This window comes from Hevea brasiliensis, chromosome 4, assembly GCF_030052815.1.
Source record: "Hevea brasiliensis isolate MT/VB/25A 57/8 chromosome 4, ASM3005281v1, whole genome shotgun sequence".
Classification (NCBI taxonomy): domain Eukaryota; kingdom Viridiplantae; phylum Streptophyta; class Magnoliopsida; order Malpighiales; family Euphorbiaceae; genus Hevea; species Hevea brasiliensis.
Window position 1 is genome coordinate 20,243,572 of NC_079496.1, and position 19,017 is coordinate 20,262,588.

The window sequence follows — 19,017 nt, forward strand, 5'->3', positions numbered from 1 at the left end:
CTGGGTTCTTTCAGTGAGAATTTGGACCAACTCCATAGTCCCATCTTCCTCCTCGAAATCATCCTCAATCTCGGAAATCATCCTCAATCTCATGAATCAAATATTTCTTGGGTTGATGATGATGGCAGAGAAAGCAATGAATGGGTAGATTTGTTGCAGGGAAGGAGATTGGCACAGAGAAGTTGTGTTAAGGGGTGATGTTGGGGAGAGAGGGATAGAATGAAGAGAAAGAGGATAAAGAAGCATTATGGAGAGAGAGAGAGAGAGAGAGAGAGAGAAGGGCAAGGAGACCATTGCGTAGCAAAGAAAGAAAATTTTTTATTATTAAGATGCTAACGTGGCATGTCCACATAAATTTCTGACCGAAGAAGTTACTGGAAAGTGGCCTGAAGGACTTTTGGTTGTGGTAAATTAAAATTTAAGTATTTTTATGGTACAAATTGAAGTTGAAGGATTTTAATGAAACAACCTTCAAAGTTAAGGGACAGTTTATGAAAATTACTCTCCTATGGGTGTGAGTTTTAGTTTTAAACAGTGTCATTACATCCTATCTGGAGGTTGATTTGGCAAAGGGATGGATAAATTTTAATAATTGTCCTTGAACTTATGCGATTATAATATTACAATCTCCTAGCTTAAAAATGTAATATAAAACTATTTCAACTTACACAGTAAAATTTCTCTGACCTTTAATTACTAGTTTCCCGGTTAAATGCTCATGTGGATAAATCCAACGTGACGCTTAGATATCTTTTCTCTCCTCTTTCAAGTCAAGTGTAATAAGACCACCCTTCAACTTCACTAGTTGTAACACCGTTGTTCTTTAACTTTGTCATTTGTAATATTATTATCCTTTGATTTTGTCATTAGTAATACAATTATTTCACAACTTTATATCAATGTAACACAATTATCAATGTAATATCATTGTAGTTTAAAACCATATTCTCATGATCTCATCCAATATAGATATGCCATAATTAGAATTTTAATCTTAATTTGTCTATTTACCAATATAATTTTTATTTTTTTTAAAATTTTGTTAGTTTATTTAACTTTTTTATATTTTTTTATTATAAGTAGCATTTTGTTAAAAAAAATAAGAAACTATTTTTAATTAGGCTTTTTCTTTTTAACAATATGTTTTTATAATAAAAAATAAAAAAATAAATATACTAACAAAATTTGAAAAAAATATTAAAAAAATTATATTGCTCAATAGACAAATTAAGATTAAAATTTTATGGTATATGTATATTAGATGGAATTATGGGAATATGGTTTTAAACAACAATAGTGTTAGATTGATGATTATGTTATATTGATATAAAGTTGTGGGACAATGGTGCTACAAATGACAAAATTGAAGGATAACGGTGTTATAACTACTAAAGTTGAAGGATTATCATATTACATGTGACATGAGAGAGGAGGAAAAAATGCTGACTAAGTGCCACGTTAGATTTGCACATGTCAGCGTTTAACCGGGAAACCGGTAATTGAAAGTCAGAGGAATTCAACTATGCAAAATTTAAAAGTTGGTGGAGTTTTGTATTACATATTATGTTGAGGGACTGTAGTATTACAATCGTATAAGTTCATGGACAATTATTGAAATTTATCCACAAAAGAATTGGTAAATGAGTCAGTGGTTCAATTAGTGGGTCAATATTCAATCAGTAAATTATTAGAAAATTAATTTAATATATATAAATTAATTAAATATAACACCTATTAATATGAATAAATAAATATAATTAATTAAATTTTAATTATTTAAAATAAAATTTAACTTTTATTTAGTTATATTTATATAAATTCGAATAGTATTTTTAAATTTTATATGAGAAATATTTAAATAATACAATGCATAAAAAATTTATATAAATATATAATTTTCTTTATAATATTTATACAATATTAAGTATATGTTAAAATTAAATATATTGACATAAAAAACACATAACTATTAAGTTAACCCAATTGATTTTGATTTTAAATAATTTTTATGAGGTTTTGAGTTTAATTCTCTATACTAACACTAAAAAAAATATTATATTAAATAATTAAACTGGTTGGATCAATTGAGTCACACTAGTTCACCAATTCATCTGCCAGATCAACCGGGTTACACCATTTGCTTCATAGTTTAATTACAAATCCAAATTGATTTGATGGCCAATTCACTAGTTCAATATAAATTTAATAACTATGGTTTTAACCCGCTTGACTTAAATAAAAAATAATTTAATATATAGTCATAAGTTTATACTATAATACAGGAGATTAAAAAATTTAACTTTTATTAATTTTAATTACAAAAAGAAGAATGAATTTTAATTTAAATTGTTTACAATACAATGCATACCAGAATTTTGTACACTTAGCAGCCTAATGGATGGGAGTGAGAAAGACCTTAGAAAGACTTACTATTGGTTTGGCAGTCCATAAATATTCCTCCCCACCACTCTCACTTCACATCTCAACCTTAATTAGAAGGGAAAAAAAAAAACTTGTTTTCCCCTTATAGAGCATTGGATAGTTGGATATGAAACTTCCATGGCCCTGCTATCTTCAACACCTCTTGTTCTTCTCCTTCTTCTTGCATTTTCAGCAACATTGTCCATCATCTTTAGCAAAAAGCTGCCATCCAAATGAGAGATCAGCCTTGCTTAAATTCAAGGATTCACTAATCATTGAAGATGATGATTCTTATTATTCCTTTTGTGACAAGGCACACCCTCTGAATAAGACTTGGGTGGAGGCTACAGATTGCTGCTCTTGGGATGGTATCACATGTGATAGGTTGACAGGTCATGTGATTGGCATGGACCTTAGCTGCCATGCGCTTTATGGCACCATCACTCCCACCAGTACCCTTTTTCTCTTGCCACACCTCCAGAAGCTCAACCTCGCTTGGAGTCGTCTCAGTGGTTCTATATCATCTGGGTTTGGTTTATTCGCAAATTTGACGCACCTTAATCTCTCCAGTTGTTTATTCTCAGGCCAAATTCCTCCTGAAATTTCCCGCCTGTCCAAATTGGTTTCACTTGATTTGTCTTTCAATTCTGACTCTGATAAAATCCTGAAATTTCACAGTCATGGATTTGAAAAACTATCGAGAAACCTTACGAAATTGATTGTTCTGGATCTATGTTATGTAGATATGTCTTTGGTTGCACCTAAATCTTTGTTAAACCTTTCTTCTTCTTTGAAATCTCTTCATCTCTCAAATTGTTTTTTGCAGGGGAATTTACCAGGAGATTTTTTGCACTTTCAGTCCCTTGAGGTACTCGACATTTCGTCCAACTTTGATTTGGTCATTAATATTTCAGAAGCTAAATTGTCTGCTTCATTAAGGTTCTTAGATATCCATGAGATGAGTTCGTCAGGAGAGCTTTCAGATTCGATAATCAATCTCCTGTCATTGGAGTACTTAGATCTCTCATTCAACCGTTTCTTTGGTTCAATTCCAGCATCACTTGGCAATCTTGAGTCCGTGAAGCACTTCGATTTTTCAAACAACAATTTCTTTGGCTCAATTCCAGCAACAGTGGGCAATCTCATGTCCTTGGAGTACTTGGATCTTTCATTCAACAATTTCTTTAGCTTAATACCAACATCACTTGGCGATCTCAAGTCCTTGAAGTACTTAGATTTCTCATTCACCAATTTTTCTGGCTCGATGCCAGCAGCACTTGGCAATCTCGAGTCCTTGAAGTACCTGGATGTCTCATTCGCCAATTTTTCTGGCTCCATTCCAGCAGCATTTGGCAATCTCAAGTCTTTGGAGTACTTGGATCTCTCCTTCAACAATTTCTCTGGCTATATACCACCATCACTTGGAAAGATTGAGAAACTCAAATTCTTGGCTTTGAAGTCCAACCAATTTTCTGGGCAGATTCCTGATATTTTTGCTAAACCTAGCAAATCAGACTTGCTAAACCCATCTTCCTCCAATTTCAGCGGTCAGTTGCAATTTTCTCTTCTCGATGTTGATTTGAGTGATAATGAGTTGCATGGCCCGATTCCAAGTTCGATTTTTGAACTTGTGAACCTTAAGAGTCTTTTTCTTTCCTCTAATAACCTGAGTGGCATTATTGAGTGGAACTTGTTTCAAAAGCTCAAAAATCTTGTGCAACTTGATCTTTCGTGGAACAGTGAACTATCATTGAGAAGTAGCAGCAATGTCAACTTTACTTTGCCCTACCTTTTCTCATTGGCTCTTTCTTCTTGCAACATAACAAAATTCCCACATTTCTTGAAAACCTTAGAGAATTTGAGCTATTTAGATCTTTCTCATAATAGAATTTATGGCAAGATTACCAAGCAAAAGTCAATCGGATGGGAAAGTTTAAGTACTCTAAGTCTCTCTCACAACTTCTTGACTGGAATAGAGCAATATCCATGGAGCAACATTAGAACTCTGGACTTGAGTTTCAACTTCCTCAAAGGACCACTTCCAGTACCACCAAATTCGACCGAGATTTTCTTGATTTCAAACAATCAATTGAGTGGAGAGATCCCTTCCTTGGTTTGCAATTTGAGTTCTCTTGTGGCGCTTGATTTGGCTAACAATGATTTTGAAGGCTTGCTTCCAAAATGTTTAGAGGACATTGCTAAATTTCTCTTTATCTTGAATTTGCAGGGTAATAACTTCTTTGGTAGAATCCCTGAAATATTTGCACATGATAGTAGTTTAGTGTATCTGAACGCTAATGGCAACAAATTCGAAGGGCAATTACCAAGATCTCTAGCGAATTGCAGGAGGCTGCAAATATTGGATTTGGGGAACAACAAGTTAAATGACACATTTCCCCATTGGTTGCAACATCTTCTAGACCTGCAAATTCTTATCTTGCGATCCAATAGCTTCCATGGTACCATAGGAAATCCCATTACTAAATCTCCTTTTCCCAAGTTGCAAATTCTTGATCTCTCTCACAATGAACTCACTGGACTTCTACCTACAAAGTATGTACGGCACCTGAAATATTTGATGAAGGTGAACGAAGATAAAGCTGGATCAAAATATGCGGGGGACAGCGCATATTATTTTCAAGATTCTTTAGCATTGGATCTGATAATGAAAGGGGTGGAGCTTGAAATGAATGAAATACTAACCATTTTCACAGCCATTGATTTTTCAAATAATAGATTTCAAGGACACATTCCTGAAGAAGTTGGTATGTTGAAGTCTCTAGTGGTGCTCAACTTTTCTCACAATTATCTAACAGGTTATATCCCATCATCGCTTGCAAACTTGACAGAGGTTGAATCACTAGACCTCTCCGTAAACAGACTTGTTGGAGAAATTCCTCAACAACTAACAGTTTTAACATTTCTTGCTGTGTTGAATCTTTCATATAACCAACTCAATGGAACCATTCCTCAAGGTAACCAATTCAATACATTTTCAAATGATTCCTACATAGGGAACATCGGTTTGTGTGGATTTCCACTATCAAAGAAATGCAACAATGGTGAGGCACCCCAATTACCTTCACCAAGATTTCAAGAAGAAGGAGATTCTACAGACTGCTGGTATGATTGGAAAATTGCATTGATGGGCTATGGATGTGGGCTAGTGTTTGGATTGTCTATGGGATATATCATATTTGCAACGGGAAAACCACAATGGTTTGTGAGGATGGTTGAAGGAAAACAATACAAAAGGGTGAGAAGACCAAAAAAATTTAGGGGCATTGGGAGAAGAACTTAGTAACGCAGAAGTAATGCTTCATATTAGAATAATTGTGCAACGTTTCATATTCATGAGCATGTCTTTTTAACGTTTTCTCCATATATGTCTTAAGTTCCAAATTTCACGTCCAAAGCTGCTCTTCCCCATCTATGTTCATCAATAAATTGCTTCTTCAATGAGCAATTTCTGATTTCCCTTTACCCCAACTCCCCCAACACATCATCGGGATTTAAATTAAACACGTCATGAAAGTTCATATATTTGGTTAAAAAAAAAAAACTACATTTTAAAATTTTTTTTCTTTAAGCAGACCAAAAAAACTGCATTAATTACTTAAGATCAAAGAGAAGTACGTCAAAAAGGAAGGATGGGGGAGAAGATCCCCAAGCCACCAAACTAAGCGAAAAAACAGCTGCCTTTTTTAGAGCATAAGCATGCTGGTTTGCTCGTTAAATAAAAGCAAAACAACAATTACCTATTAAAAAATAAGTATGTGTTTGCACCAAAAATAATTTAGTCAGCTCATTAATTATTTTTGGCCTATAATTAATTAAATTAATTTTTAATAAAATTAAGTAATTAATTTTGTTTCATTAATTTAATTATGAGCTTGAATTAAATATTTAAATATTATTTTTGATAGTTATTAGCTAAAGGGAATTATAGGAAACTAAGTAATCGAAGGAAGTTATCGGATCATGGGCAAGTTATCAATAGTTAAAGAACTAGTGTAGAGTAGTTACAGTAACTTGTGGACATGCAACGTGGGAAGGTGCTGGTTTCGGAACCTTCACAGAGTCGGTCAGGTGCTGCCATATATGTATTTTGCTATGCAATGATTCAAGCCCAACCAATCAACCAATCAACAACAATAGACTCTAATAATCTATTTATCTTTAATTTTATCTGTCTTTTAATTTTCTAAACCTTGCATTCATTTTCCAAGCCTTGTACTTTAATTTCCAGCAATCAATACAATTTGTAGTTACTTTAATTATTTAGTTTGAAGTAAGATTTTGACGAAGCTGCGTTCAGTCTAGTCAGGCTCTTATAACTGTTTGAAAGAAGTTAGAAAAGTGTATAGCTAATACAATTAGTATCTGGCATTCCAGATGCAACAGAGGCTGTACTTACCTTGCCCACTGACCCAGTCCACGAGCAGGGTGGAGCAGTTTGTAATGTTTTTAACATGGAAAAACTAACGTCTACCATCACAAATGCTTTGATAAAAGGCATTAATTTCTGGATGGAGAAATCTCATCAATTGGATGCACAATTTATTTTTGCAAAATATAATATTTCAATTTCTATGTTACTTCCTGATAGCCAGGTTTCTAGGCCAGACGAGTCCAATTCGGCATCTAGGAGCACCAGGGAAATTGGAGGGTAGTCCTTACTAAGAACTCCCCAAGCGAATGTTGAGGGAAGGAGAGTTCAAACTGAAGAAAGGTACCAACCACTTCACAGGAGTGATGAGCAAGTGAAGGGACAACCTAGAACACTAGTGCAAGCCAGCTGCCCTAGCGGTAAAACTAGTTTTTCCATTCAAATTATTAGAAGTGCTAACCCTGTGACTCATTCGAGTAGTTATAATGCAAAGGCAATTGCAGGTCCTCAGACTGCTCTAATGCCATAGCAGGTGCTTACACCACAAGTAACCTTTAGCTTGGGAGGCAACATCCACAGAGGAACCAACATCCCCATGGTGCAGGTGCTTCAATCAACCGCACCAAGGCCCCAGCCCCAACCCCAACACCCATAGTTTAGGTTCCAACAGTCCTAATCATTCCATAGGTGAACATGGATGCAGTTAGGGATGTCGTTTAGTAGCTGTTTGCCTTAGGAAAATTGGCTGCCTAGAATTTCACAAGCCATATCCTGACACCATTGACAGGGAAAACCCATATCCGAGAGGTTATCGTATTCCCGAATTTAATGTCTTTTCAAAGGAAGATGGGTAGTCAACTTTGGAGCACATAGCAAGGTTCATGATACAATATGGAGAATTGGCGAATTATGAAAACTTCACTAGTTATAAACTGAGGCTGTTCCCAAATTCACTTTCTGAAATTGCCTTCACTTGGCATTCAACTCTTCTAAGAAACTCTATTTTTTCTTAGCAAGAAACAAAGAGGTCATTCCATACTCAATTCTTACAAGCCAAGCTAGAGGTATGCATAGCCAAGCTATCTAGAATGACCCAGAGGAGTGGAGAGTCAGCAAATGGTTTCATTACACGGTTTAAAAAGATGAGGAACAGGTGTAAGGTGTTCCTGCCTGAAACTAAATATGTTAAAATGGCCCAATGAGGGTTGGATATCAAGTTTCAAAAGAAGTTCCAGGGGATGGTTTTTTCAGGGACTTATACGTATTGGCTGCCAAAGTCACTGAATATGAAGAGTTACTAATGGAAGAATCAAATCGAAAGAGGATGGCTATGGGTACATATTACTAGGAGGTAAGTAATCACGAACTTGCTGTGGCTGATTTGGTTACTACCGATACCTGTGTATGTCCTGCTCTAGGTACACCAACTAAGGTAATCCACCAGAGGAAGACTTGGATAACTTCAGCAACACTTCCTTAGTATGCCTTCAACACCAGCAAGACTGAGGAGATATTTGATTTCTTGCTGAAAGAAAGATTCAATAACCTCCCTCCCAATCATAAGCTTCCAACCAAGGAGGAAATGAGAGGAAGTGACTACTGTAAGTATCACGATTCCTCTAATCATAACATGAATAATTGTTGGGCCATTAGGGGAGTCATCCAGGATCACATCAATAAGGGGGGGCTTGAAATTCCCTGAGAAGAAGGACTCTCTGCTGATTAATGAGGGCTTGTTTCTTCTGGTTGCATCTATCAGCATGGCCACTATAGATCTTCGAAGAGCTATCAATGAATAAGAAAGTTACAGGTCTAAACTAAGGTGATCAGAAAATTTAGAGGTCGGCCTCGGGGGCTTTTAACTTGTGGACTGTCACACCTTACCCCTCTGTAAGGCATAACATGTTCCCGTAGAATACTTAATGAACTACTGAACTTCACCTACCGATAACTCATTAAGTACCCTACAAGGGATTTTAAAACGATTTTCTTACATTTTGGAAGTGGTGACCATTTTAGTGAGAATTAAAAACCATTTATTCAAAGCTTAAAGACTAGTAAAAATTTTTGTCCATTTAAATTTTGCAGCAAATTTTATAAAAAATTTGACAGAGTTCCGTTTGAAACTGGAGAAAACAGTTCTTCAAATACCTAAAAAAAACACTTCCAAAAATATTTCACAACTCCCAACCTTCAATAACTCAATCATCTCAATTCAATGCACTTCAAAATAATTTCACAATACAAATCAAGATTTCTCATCTCAAAATATTTAATATCTCCATTCACAAAGCATAAAGCAGGAAATTCATATGTACAAATATTAAATTTACAGAAAAAAATCCAAAATAATATTATTACAATTTATTTACAACTACTCAACTACATTGATACATACAACATTTTTATATTTACATCAAGATTATCTACAAGGGTATAAAATAATACCCGTACAAAATGGTCAGAGTAGTCCTCGATTTAACAGCAGCTCACTCTGCTGCTTTCTCCTTGCTCTTATCTGCGACAGCAAAATAAGCTATCGCTGAGTATAAAAATACTCAGTGGTGCACAATAAAAATTTAAAATACAATAAATAAATCATTCATTGCCAAACACAATTTAAATATTTCTCAATCTCATTTCACAAATATCAAAGTTCATACTAACACCATTTTGTCAAATAATCTATTAAACACAGTTTAGTCAAACAATTTCAAAAACACAGTGTTGCCAAAGTCATACACAACTTAAGCCATGACACAAAATTTCCGATCAATGCTGCGTTGTACACCATGACAAAGCAATCTCAACCCCATTAATCGAAATCAATGAGGGAGGTGGCTAGCTAGCTAATGAGTACTCATCCGATCTACAACCTCAACTGGCAAGCCAGAGAGGGAGGAAAATAAACGATCTCAACCCCATAAATGGAGGAGGAATAATGTGGTACTGTCATGCTAAGTGTGAACATAAAATCCATTCAAAACAATTTATGCAAACAATTTATGAGAAATCTGATCACTTTCCAAAGTCACATTTACGATTATAAAATGGCAACACAATACATAATTAATCAACGAAGTCAAATTTTTGAGATTAAAATATTTAAACCATTATTATTGTGCACAAACCTGACTGGAGTCGCCTCTAGGCTTTGACTCAGTCTCTCCGAGCTTCCAAGTCTTTTTCAGCTGAAACACACAATTTCACAGTGTTTCAGTACCATAACTTAGCATAAATCCAAAAATAAATTTCACTTCATTTTTACCTAACTTTAATGTACTAATTTCGACGTTCTCGGAGTTTTTGTGTTTCGGGTTACTATTCATTACACTATTAAAGTCAAATTGTTGACTTTTTAAGGCTTAATAGGTATGGGAACTCCAACTTCACCCACATACCACATTTTGGTCACCAAACTTGTTGGTTTTGGTCATTTTCTCAAAGCTTAAGTCATTTTGGCCAAATTGTCAAATTTTAGTTTTGGTGCTCTTAGTTGCACTATTCCATTGGTCAATCTACTGTTAGAATTTGACAAACCTTCCTTCATAGAAAATGTTCCTTATTGTTTTAAGTTTATTCTCATTTTTGGATCACCTCAATCGGAGTTTTGTAGCTCAAGTTATAGCCAAAATACAATTACTGTTCACGTGCACTGTTCATACTGGTATTTTGGTTCTGGCAGATTTTTTATCCAACTTTGTTCAGTAATTTGATCAAGTTAAGTTCATAATTTGGTCTAACTTTCTTCATATGAAATGTTCTACTATGTCTTAGGTTTCCATCGGTTCAAGAATCACCTAAATCAGAGTTTTCTAGAGAGAGTTATAGCCATTCAAACATTACTGCTCAAATGGCAATTCTGCAGTTTTGCAGGTACAGTAACTCAACTTTGCTCAATAATTTGAATGGGTTAATGGCATAATTTGGGTTTGTGTTCTTCATGAAAGTTTTAGGTCTATATCTCATCTAATCACTGGTAAAATTTCAGGTCAATTTGACCTGTCTAGCTCGAGTTATGACCAAATGAACAAACACTGTTCATTTGGTCAATTTGTGCAGTGGCAGCCTGCTCTCATTTCACTTTGGTCAATTGGTTCACTAAGTTTTAGTCAGTTTTTGGCCATGGTTCCTTAATGAAAATTGTGCTATTTTATGTCTATTTTCATCCCCAATTGGTGGCATATCAATTGGACTTGTAAAATTTCCGTTTTGGTCCTTCAAAGTTGGCCTACGAATTTAACTTTCATTCTCACAATTTCCACACATCTCTTTTGGTCATTATTGACCATTTTTCATCTCACAATAGACCAAAGTCATCATTTAAGCATTTCTCCAAAATTTGGTTCACAAACCCTAACATTCAAACCCTAACTTATCCATCTCATGCATTTAATCACAATTAGTGCACTTAACCTTAATCATTCAACTAATCAAAGCTTTTAAACTCATTCAAACTCATTAAATTCATGCAATTCATACTCCCTTCAACCAGGCCGAAATTTCAGCAATGGTCCTTCCCCCATATTTGTTTCATTTAATCAAGTTCTAAGCTCACTTTCACAACTAATTATGCATTTAAAGAAGTAAAATGGTAAGTTAGCACACTAACCTTTCTTAAATCCTCCAAACCCTATCTTTAACTCTTCTTTCTTCTTGTAATTCTTCTTCTCAAGTTGTAATAACAAGCTTTAGTGAAGTTTTTTGGGGGATTTATGAAGATTGAGTGGAGAAAATTAAGCTTAACTGTAAGCTTAAATGGAGGAAATTCATGGAGGTTTATGGAGAAAATGGGGCGGCACAAAGGAAGAAGGAAATGAGGTTTTTAATTTTTTTTTTCTTTTCTTTTCTTTTATCTTTATCTTATGGAAGACCACAAAAAAAATCAAATTAATTAATTTATTAATTAACACTTATGGCATCATGCATGATGTCATGCATGATGTCATCACCTTTTTACTTTTTCATTTTCCTCTTTTTTTTTCTTTTTTTTTCTATTAGTTCTTTAATTTAATTCTCAATTCTGAAATTTTCTTTTCTCCGATATTATTTGTGATTAGGTCGAGTCGACTCTCGGGTCAATTGACCAAATTGCCTCGCCGGTTCATCCCGGTTTGCAAATAACTCCATATTTCTTTCGGCTCCCTGACCTAATTATTTGACTGACTTAACAGTTCTTTTTCGTGATTTTCTCTTTTCCACTGTGTTCATAAGGGTCCTAAGGACTGCAGTGTCACATTTTACGGTTCAAAATTTGAGTTTAAAACGACTTGCATGATGCGTTCTCAGAGGTCACCCATGTTTGTGACTCTCGGCTCGATTAACTTCTTATGTTCTGTTTTTCTTATTTGTACTTAACTAATTGAATATTACTGATTATTTGTGTTTATGGTTTCTCTAGTTGTCTTAAGTATGGTTCTAATCCCCTTAATTGTCCGGACCGACACCGGTCACCGAAACAGTGAAATCTACCAAGCTATGCAAATAGGGGTGTTACAATTCTCCCCCCCTTAAATAAATTTCGTCTCGAAATTTTACCTGGTATCAATCTCTGAATAGCTGTGGGTGTTGTCTCCTCATGTCCTCCTCTCGTTCCCAAGTAGCTTCTTGGCCCGAATGATGGTTCCACAGCACTTTTACCAATGGTATCTGCTTGTTCAGTAGCTGCTTCACCTCATAAGCCAGAATCTTTATGGGTTCTTCTTCATATGTGAGGTCTGGATTCACTTCAATTTCTTCTACTAGTAGTACATGAGATGGGTCTGATCGATACCTCCTTAACATAGACACATGGAAGACATTATGTATCTTCTCCAACTCTGGAGGTAGTGCCAAACGATAAGCCAAAGGACCCACTCTTTTCAGAACCTCATATGGCCCAATAAAACGAGGACTTAGTTTCCCCTTTCTGCCGAATCTCATAATTCTCTTCCAAGGAGAAACTTTGAGGAAAACTTTTTCACCCACTGCATACTCAATATCTCTTCTTTTCAAATCAACATAGGACTTTTGACGGTCTGATGCAGTTTTAAGTCGATCTCTGATCACCCTGATTTTCTCTTTAGTCTGTTGAACAATTTCGGGTCCGATCATTTTTCTTTCACCCACATCATCCCAACACAACGGGGTTCTACATTTCCTGCCATACAAAGCTTCATATGGAGGCATCCCAATGCTTGATTGGTAGCTGTTATTATAAGCAAACTCAATCAAAGGCAAGTGTGTATTCCAACTACCCTCAAACTCAATCACACAAGCTCGTAGCATGTCCTCCAAGATCTAAATTACTCTCTCGGTGGCCATGCATGCGTGGGTGGAATGCGATCTTGAAGTTCAATCTAGTTCCTAGGGCTCTCAAGACTACCCGAATCTAGAAGTGAACCTAGGATCTCTGCGATACGATGGATACCGACACTCCATGCGATCTCACAATCTCATCGATGTACAATCCGCCAATCTGTCTAAGCGTAGTCCATTGGATGTGAGAAAATGAGCAGACTTAGTTAGTCTGTCAATAATGACCCATACTGCATCATGACTCTTCTGTGTCTTTGGAAGTCCCATTACAAAATCCATCGTTATTCTTTCCCATTTCCATTTCGGCACTGGTAGTGGATGCAATAACCCAGTTGGTACTTGATGCTCTGCCTTTACTTGCTGACAAGTTAGGCATTTTGATACAAACTCTGCCACATCTCTCTTCATACCCATCCACCAGTAATGCTCCTTTAGCCCTCTATACATTTTTGTACCACCAGGGTGCATGGCAAAAGGAGACTCATGTGCTTCCTTCAAAATGATCTGCCTCAAATCAACATCATTAGGAACACACATTCTGCCCTGGTGTAGCAGTAAACCATCATCTCTGATTGAGAACTCTGGTCTCTTGCCCTACCGGAGTTCTTCCATGACCGATACTTTTCATCATTACGAGCGACCATTCGATCGATCAATCAACACTGGCTGTACATGCCATGCAACTGCTGTCTGCCCCTCATCATTAATCTCTAAACTGGCATGTAATGATCTCAACTCATGTACCAAAGACAAAGGAGTAACTTGTAGACTTGCCATAGTCTTGCGACTTAGGGCGTCAGCCACAACATTAGCTTTCCCTGGCTGATAGTCTATCAGACAATCATAGTCTTTTATCAACTCTAACCATCTCCTCTGTCTCAAATTCAACTCTTTCTGGGTGCCCAAATACTTCAAACTCTTATGATCTGTGTAGATGTAGCACTTCTCCCCATACAAATAATGTCTCCAGATCTTAAGAGCAAACACAATAGCTGCAAGCTCCAAATCATGTGTTGGATAATTCCTCTCATGCGGTTTTAGCTGGCGTGATGCATAGGCAATGACATTTCGATCTTGCATCAACACACAACCTAACCCATTATGAGAAGCATCATCAGAATTGTATATTCTTTACCCGTGTAGGTAAAGTCAGATCGAGCCTCTGTCAAACATCTTTTCAATTCATCAAAACTTTGCTGGCATTTGTCCGTCCACTGAAATTTCACATTCTTTCTAAGTAGCTTGGTCAATGGAGATGCCAACATGGAGAATCCCTTCACAAATCGACGGTAGTATCCAGCTAACCCCAGAAAACTGCGAATCTCCTTGACATTTCTGGGTGGCTTCCAATTAAGGACAGCTTTGATCTTGCTAGGATCTACCTTAATACCCTCTGCTGATACTATGTGCCCCAAAAAGGATATCTCCTTCAGCCAAAATTCACATTTCGACAGTTTGGCATATAGCTGTTTCTCTCTCAAAGTTTGCAGTACAATCCATGAGATGTCTATCATGCTCTTACGCATTCCTCGAATAGATCTATATTTCATCAATAAATACCACAACAAACTGGTCGAGGTATGGTCTGAAGATAGTGTTCATCAGATCCATGAAAGCAGCCGGAGCATTAGTTAACCCGAATGGCATGACCAAGAACTCATAATGGCCATAGCGGGTTCTGAAGGCAGTTTTAGAAATACTCTGCTCTTGTACTTTCGTGATAATAACGATCTCAGTCAATTTTGAGAACATACCGCACCCCTCAATTGATTAAACAAATCATCAATACGGGGCAATGGATATCTGTTCTTTATTGTCACCTTATTCAACTGCCGATAGTCAATGCATAATCAGAGAGTGCCATCCTTCTTCTTAACAAACAATACTGGCGCTCTCCAAGGTGACACACTAGGGCGGATAAAGCCCTTATCAAGCAGCTCTTGCAAATCGCACTTTCAATTCTTTTAGTTCTGCGGTGCCATTACGTATGGTGTTATGGAGATTGGGTCCACACTGCATAACATCAATTTCAAATCGCACTTCTCTTCTCGGAGGTAATCCCGGCAATTCTTCAGAAATACATCCGGAAAGTCACATCTGATAGGAATGTCCTCGATCTTTGGACTCCCTACTTGGGTGTCTATCACATGTGCCAAGTACGCCTCACACCCTTTTCTAATCATTTTTCGCGGTCTGGTGAAATGATGTTTGAAGGTAATAATCGCTCTCCCCATGTATTACTACATCACCATACCGAGGAGACCAAAAGTGACTATCTTGATCTGATCCAATCATGGTGTGATGCACAGCTAACCAATCCATGCCCAAGATAATGTCATAATCTCGAAGGGCATTTCAATTAAGTCTGACAGAAAATATGTCCTTGGATCACCAAAGGACAATCTCTATATAGCCTATTTACCACGACCTCTGGCCTAATGGACTAGTTACTAACACATCATAGTCCATTGGTACACCTTGAATAGCGAGAACACATCACACTAGCATTAACATACAAATGTGTGGAGCTAGGATCAAATAACACATGCACATCTTGGTCAAGGATGGAGAAATTACCTACAACATCGATGTTTCACCTCTTCCCTCGACGCATGGTATACACTCCGATGTGCGCCATCGGATATTGATCGTTAATGTGCTTTGACTTCCGGAGTGTTACTGTGGCCCCTACCGCCTCTACCTCTAGCGGTGATCGTGACCCTTTAGGTGCAGAGACTTGGCCGATCCTCGATGTAGCAGAGGTCCGGGCCGCGGACTAGTGCAATCCGTAGCGAAATGTCCGCTCCCTCCACAATTAAAACATGCACCGGTGGCCTTGAAACAAACCCCACCATGAGTTCTACCACAAGTTTCACACTGTCGTACTGATAGAGATCCTCGAGAAGCTTATTGGGTTGGCTGACCAGACCGAGGTGGTCTTTGGCCAGAAAATCTGCCTCTGCCTCTACGGAGCCGGATCCCCAAAGCTTTCCTCTTGCCGAACCACTTTCGGATGCTTGTCCAGTAGTCTTTTCACCTTCTCTTTCTCTTGTGAACCCTTCTTCACCGCCTTGATTCAATCCTTTCTAGTTCCAGGGCCTGTGAGATCAATTCAGCAAAATTCTGATGTCGAAAACCCACGACTTGCATTCTCAAATTCTGCCTTAACCCAGACTCAAACCTTTTGCACCTATCTCTGGGGGTGGAGACTAAGCTTCCAGCATAGTGGCTTAGCCTTGAGAAGTCTCTCCCATACTCTGCTATGGTTCGGTCCCCTTGTTTCAAACTCAAAAATTCTTGCAACTTCATATCCACATATGCATCGGGAACCCATTTCGCTGAATTCCCTCAGAAATCTGTCCCATGTCAAGACAGTGGCTCAACCAGTCATGGGGATGGTCTTCCACCATTCATATGCATCCCCTTGGAGAAGAGATCGAATACTCGAACTTGACTCTTCCGCATAATCGCGACTTTCTAAAAACTCGTTCCATTCTTTCCAACCACTGTTCTGCCTCCAGTGGATCCACAGTGCCTTTAAACTCGGTGGCCCCAAATTTCATCAACTTTTCATATTGCCGAGCTGAGGGCTGTGGTTGTGCTACAGGTACTGGCATCTGAGCTTGGGGTGGCACATTACCCGCCATTTGCTGGAAAAATGCAGCCATCTGCTGTACAAATTGAGCAGAAATCGCTGGTCGAGCAGAGCCGGAGTGGTGACCCACTCACGCTCGAGTGCTGGGGCTTCCCCTTGAACCTCAGCGTCAACAGATTGTTCTTCGGAATGATCTCCTCCTTCCATTCCGTTTTTCACAATTTTCTACTTCCTGAGATCAAACACAAGGAGGTTGACCTCCGTAAGTGCATATTCATGATGTAAATATGTCATATGTATCAATTAACGACACTTGAGCAGTTGTACTTATCAATAAAATATTCATACACATAGTCAAAATTTATTGAAAAACCATACTCTGATACCACTAAAACATGTCACACCTTACCCTCCAGAAGGCCTAACATGTTCCCGTAGAATACTTAATGAACTACCGAACTTCACCTACCGATAACTCATTAAGTACCCTACAAAGGATTTTAAAATGATTTTCTTACATTTTGGAAGTGGTGACCATTTTAGTGAGAATTAAAAACCATTTATTCAAAGCTTAAAGACTAGTAAAAATTTTTGTCCATTTAAATTTTGCCGCAAATTTTATAAAAATTTTGTGAGTTAGTTTGAAATTGAGAAAACAGTTCTTCAAATACCTAAAAAAAAAACACTTCCAAAAATATTTCACAACTCCCAACCTTCAATAACTCAATCATCTCAATTCAATGCACTTCAAAATAATTTCACAATACAAATCAAGATTTCTCATCTCAAAATATTTAATATCTCCATTCACAAAGCATAAAGCAGGAAATTCATATGTACAAATATTAAATTTACAGAAGAAAATCCAAAATAATATTATTACAATTTATTTACAACTGCTCAACTACATTGATACATACAACATTTTTATATTTACATCAAGATTATCTACAAGGGTATAAAATAATACCCGCATACAAAATGGTCGAGTAGCCCTCGATTTATGACTCACTCTGCTTTGCTTTCTCCTTGCTCTTATCTGCATGACAAAATAAATAAGCTATCGCTGAGTATAAAAATACTCAGTGGTGCACAATAAAAATTTAAAATACAATAAATAAATCATTCATTGCCAAACACAATTTAAATATTTCTCAATCACATTTCACAAATATCAAAGTTCATAATAACACCATTTTGTCAAATAATCTATTAAACACAGTTTAGTCAAACAATTTCATAAACACAGTGTTGCCAAAGTCATACACAACTTAAGCCATGACACAAAATTTCCGATCAATGCCGCGTTGTACACCACGACAAAGCAATCTCAACCCCATTAATCGAAATCAATGAGGGAGGTGGCTAGCTAGCTAATGAGTACTCATCCGATCTACAACCTCAACTGGCAAGCCAGAGAGGGAGAAAAATAAACGATCTCAACCCCATAAATGGAGGAGGAATAATGTGGTACTGTCATGCTAAGTGTGAACATAAAATCCATTCAAAACAATTTATGCAAACAATTTATGAGAAATCTGATCACTTTCCAAAGTCACATTTACGATTATAAAATGGCAACACAATACATAATTAATCAACGAAGTCAAATTTTTGAGATTAAAATATTTAAACCATTATTATTGTGCACAAACCTGACTGGAGTCGCCTCTAGGCCTTGACTCAGTCTCTCCGAGCTTCCAAGTCTTTTTCAGCTGAAACACACAATTTCATAGTGTTTCAGTACCATAACTTAACATAAGTCCAAAAATAAATTTCACTTCATTTTCACCTAGCTTTAATGTACTAATTTCGACGTTCTCGAAGTTTTTGTGTTTCGGGTTACTATTCATTACACTATTCAAGTCAAATTGTTGACTTTTTAAGGCTTAATAGGTATGGGAACTCCAACTTCACCCACATACCACATTTTGGTCACCAAACTTGTTGGTTTTGGTCATTTTCTCAAAGCTTAAGTCATTTTGGCCAAATTGTCAAATTTTAGTTTTGGTGCTCTTAGTTGCACTATTCCATTGGTCAATCTACTGTTAGAATTTGGCAAACCTTCCTTCATAGAAAATGTTCCTTATTGTTTTAAGTTTATTCTCATTTTTGGATCACCTCAATCGGAGTTTTGTAGCTCAAGTTATAGCCAAAATACAATTACTGTTCACGTGCACTGTTCATACTGGTATTTTGGTTCTGGCAGATTTTTGATCCAACTTTGTTCAGTAATTTGATCAAGTTAAGTTCATAATTTGGTCTAACTTTCTTCATATGAAATGTTCTACTATGTCTTAGGTTTCCATCGGTT

The 19,017-nt window shown here is 36.8% G+C and overlaps 1 protein-coding gene across 1 annotated transcript; it reads left to right on the forward strand.

Moving 5' to 3' along the window:
* Positions 1-2,505: 2,505 nt before the first annotated feature.
* Positions 2,506-5,722, forward strand: LOC110638955 (receptor-like protein 6). The gene has a single exon (XM_058146267.1). It carries the CDS (start codon positions 2,549-2,551, stop codon positions 5,720-5,722), a length of 3,174 nt encoding a protein of 1,057 aa, XP_058002250.1. The 5' UTR covers positions 2,506-2,548.
* Positions 5,723-19,017: the final 13,295 nt, after the last annotated feature.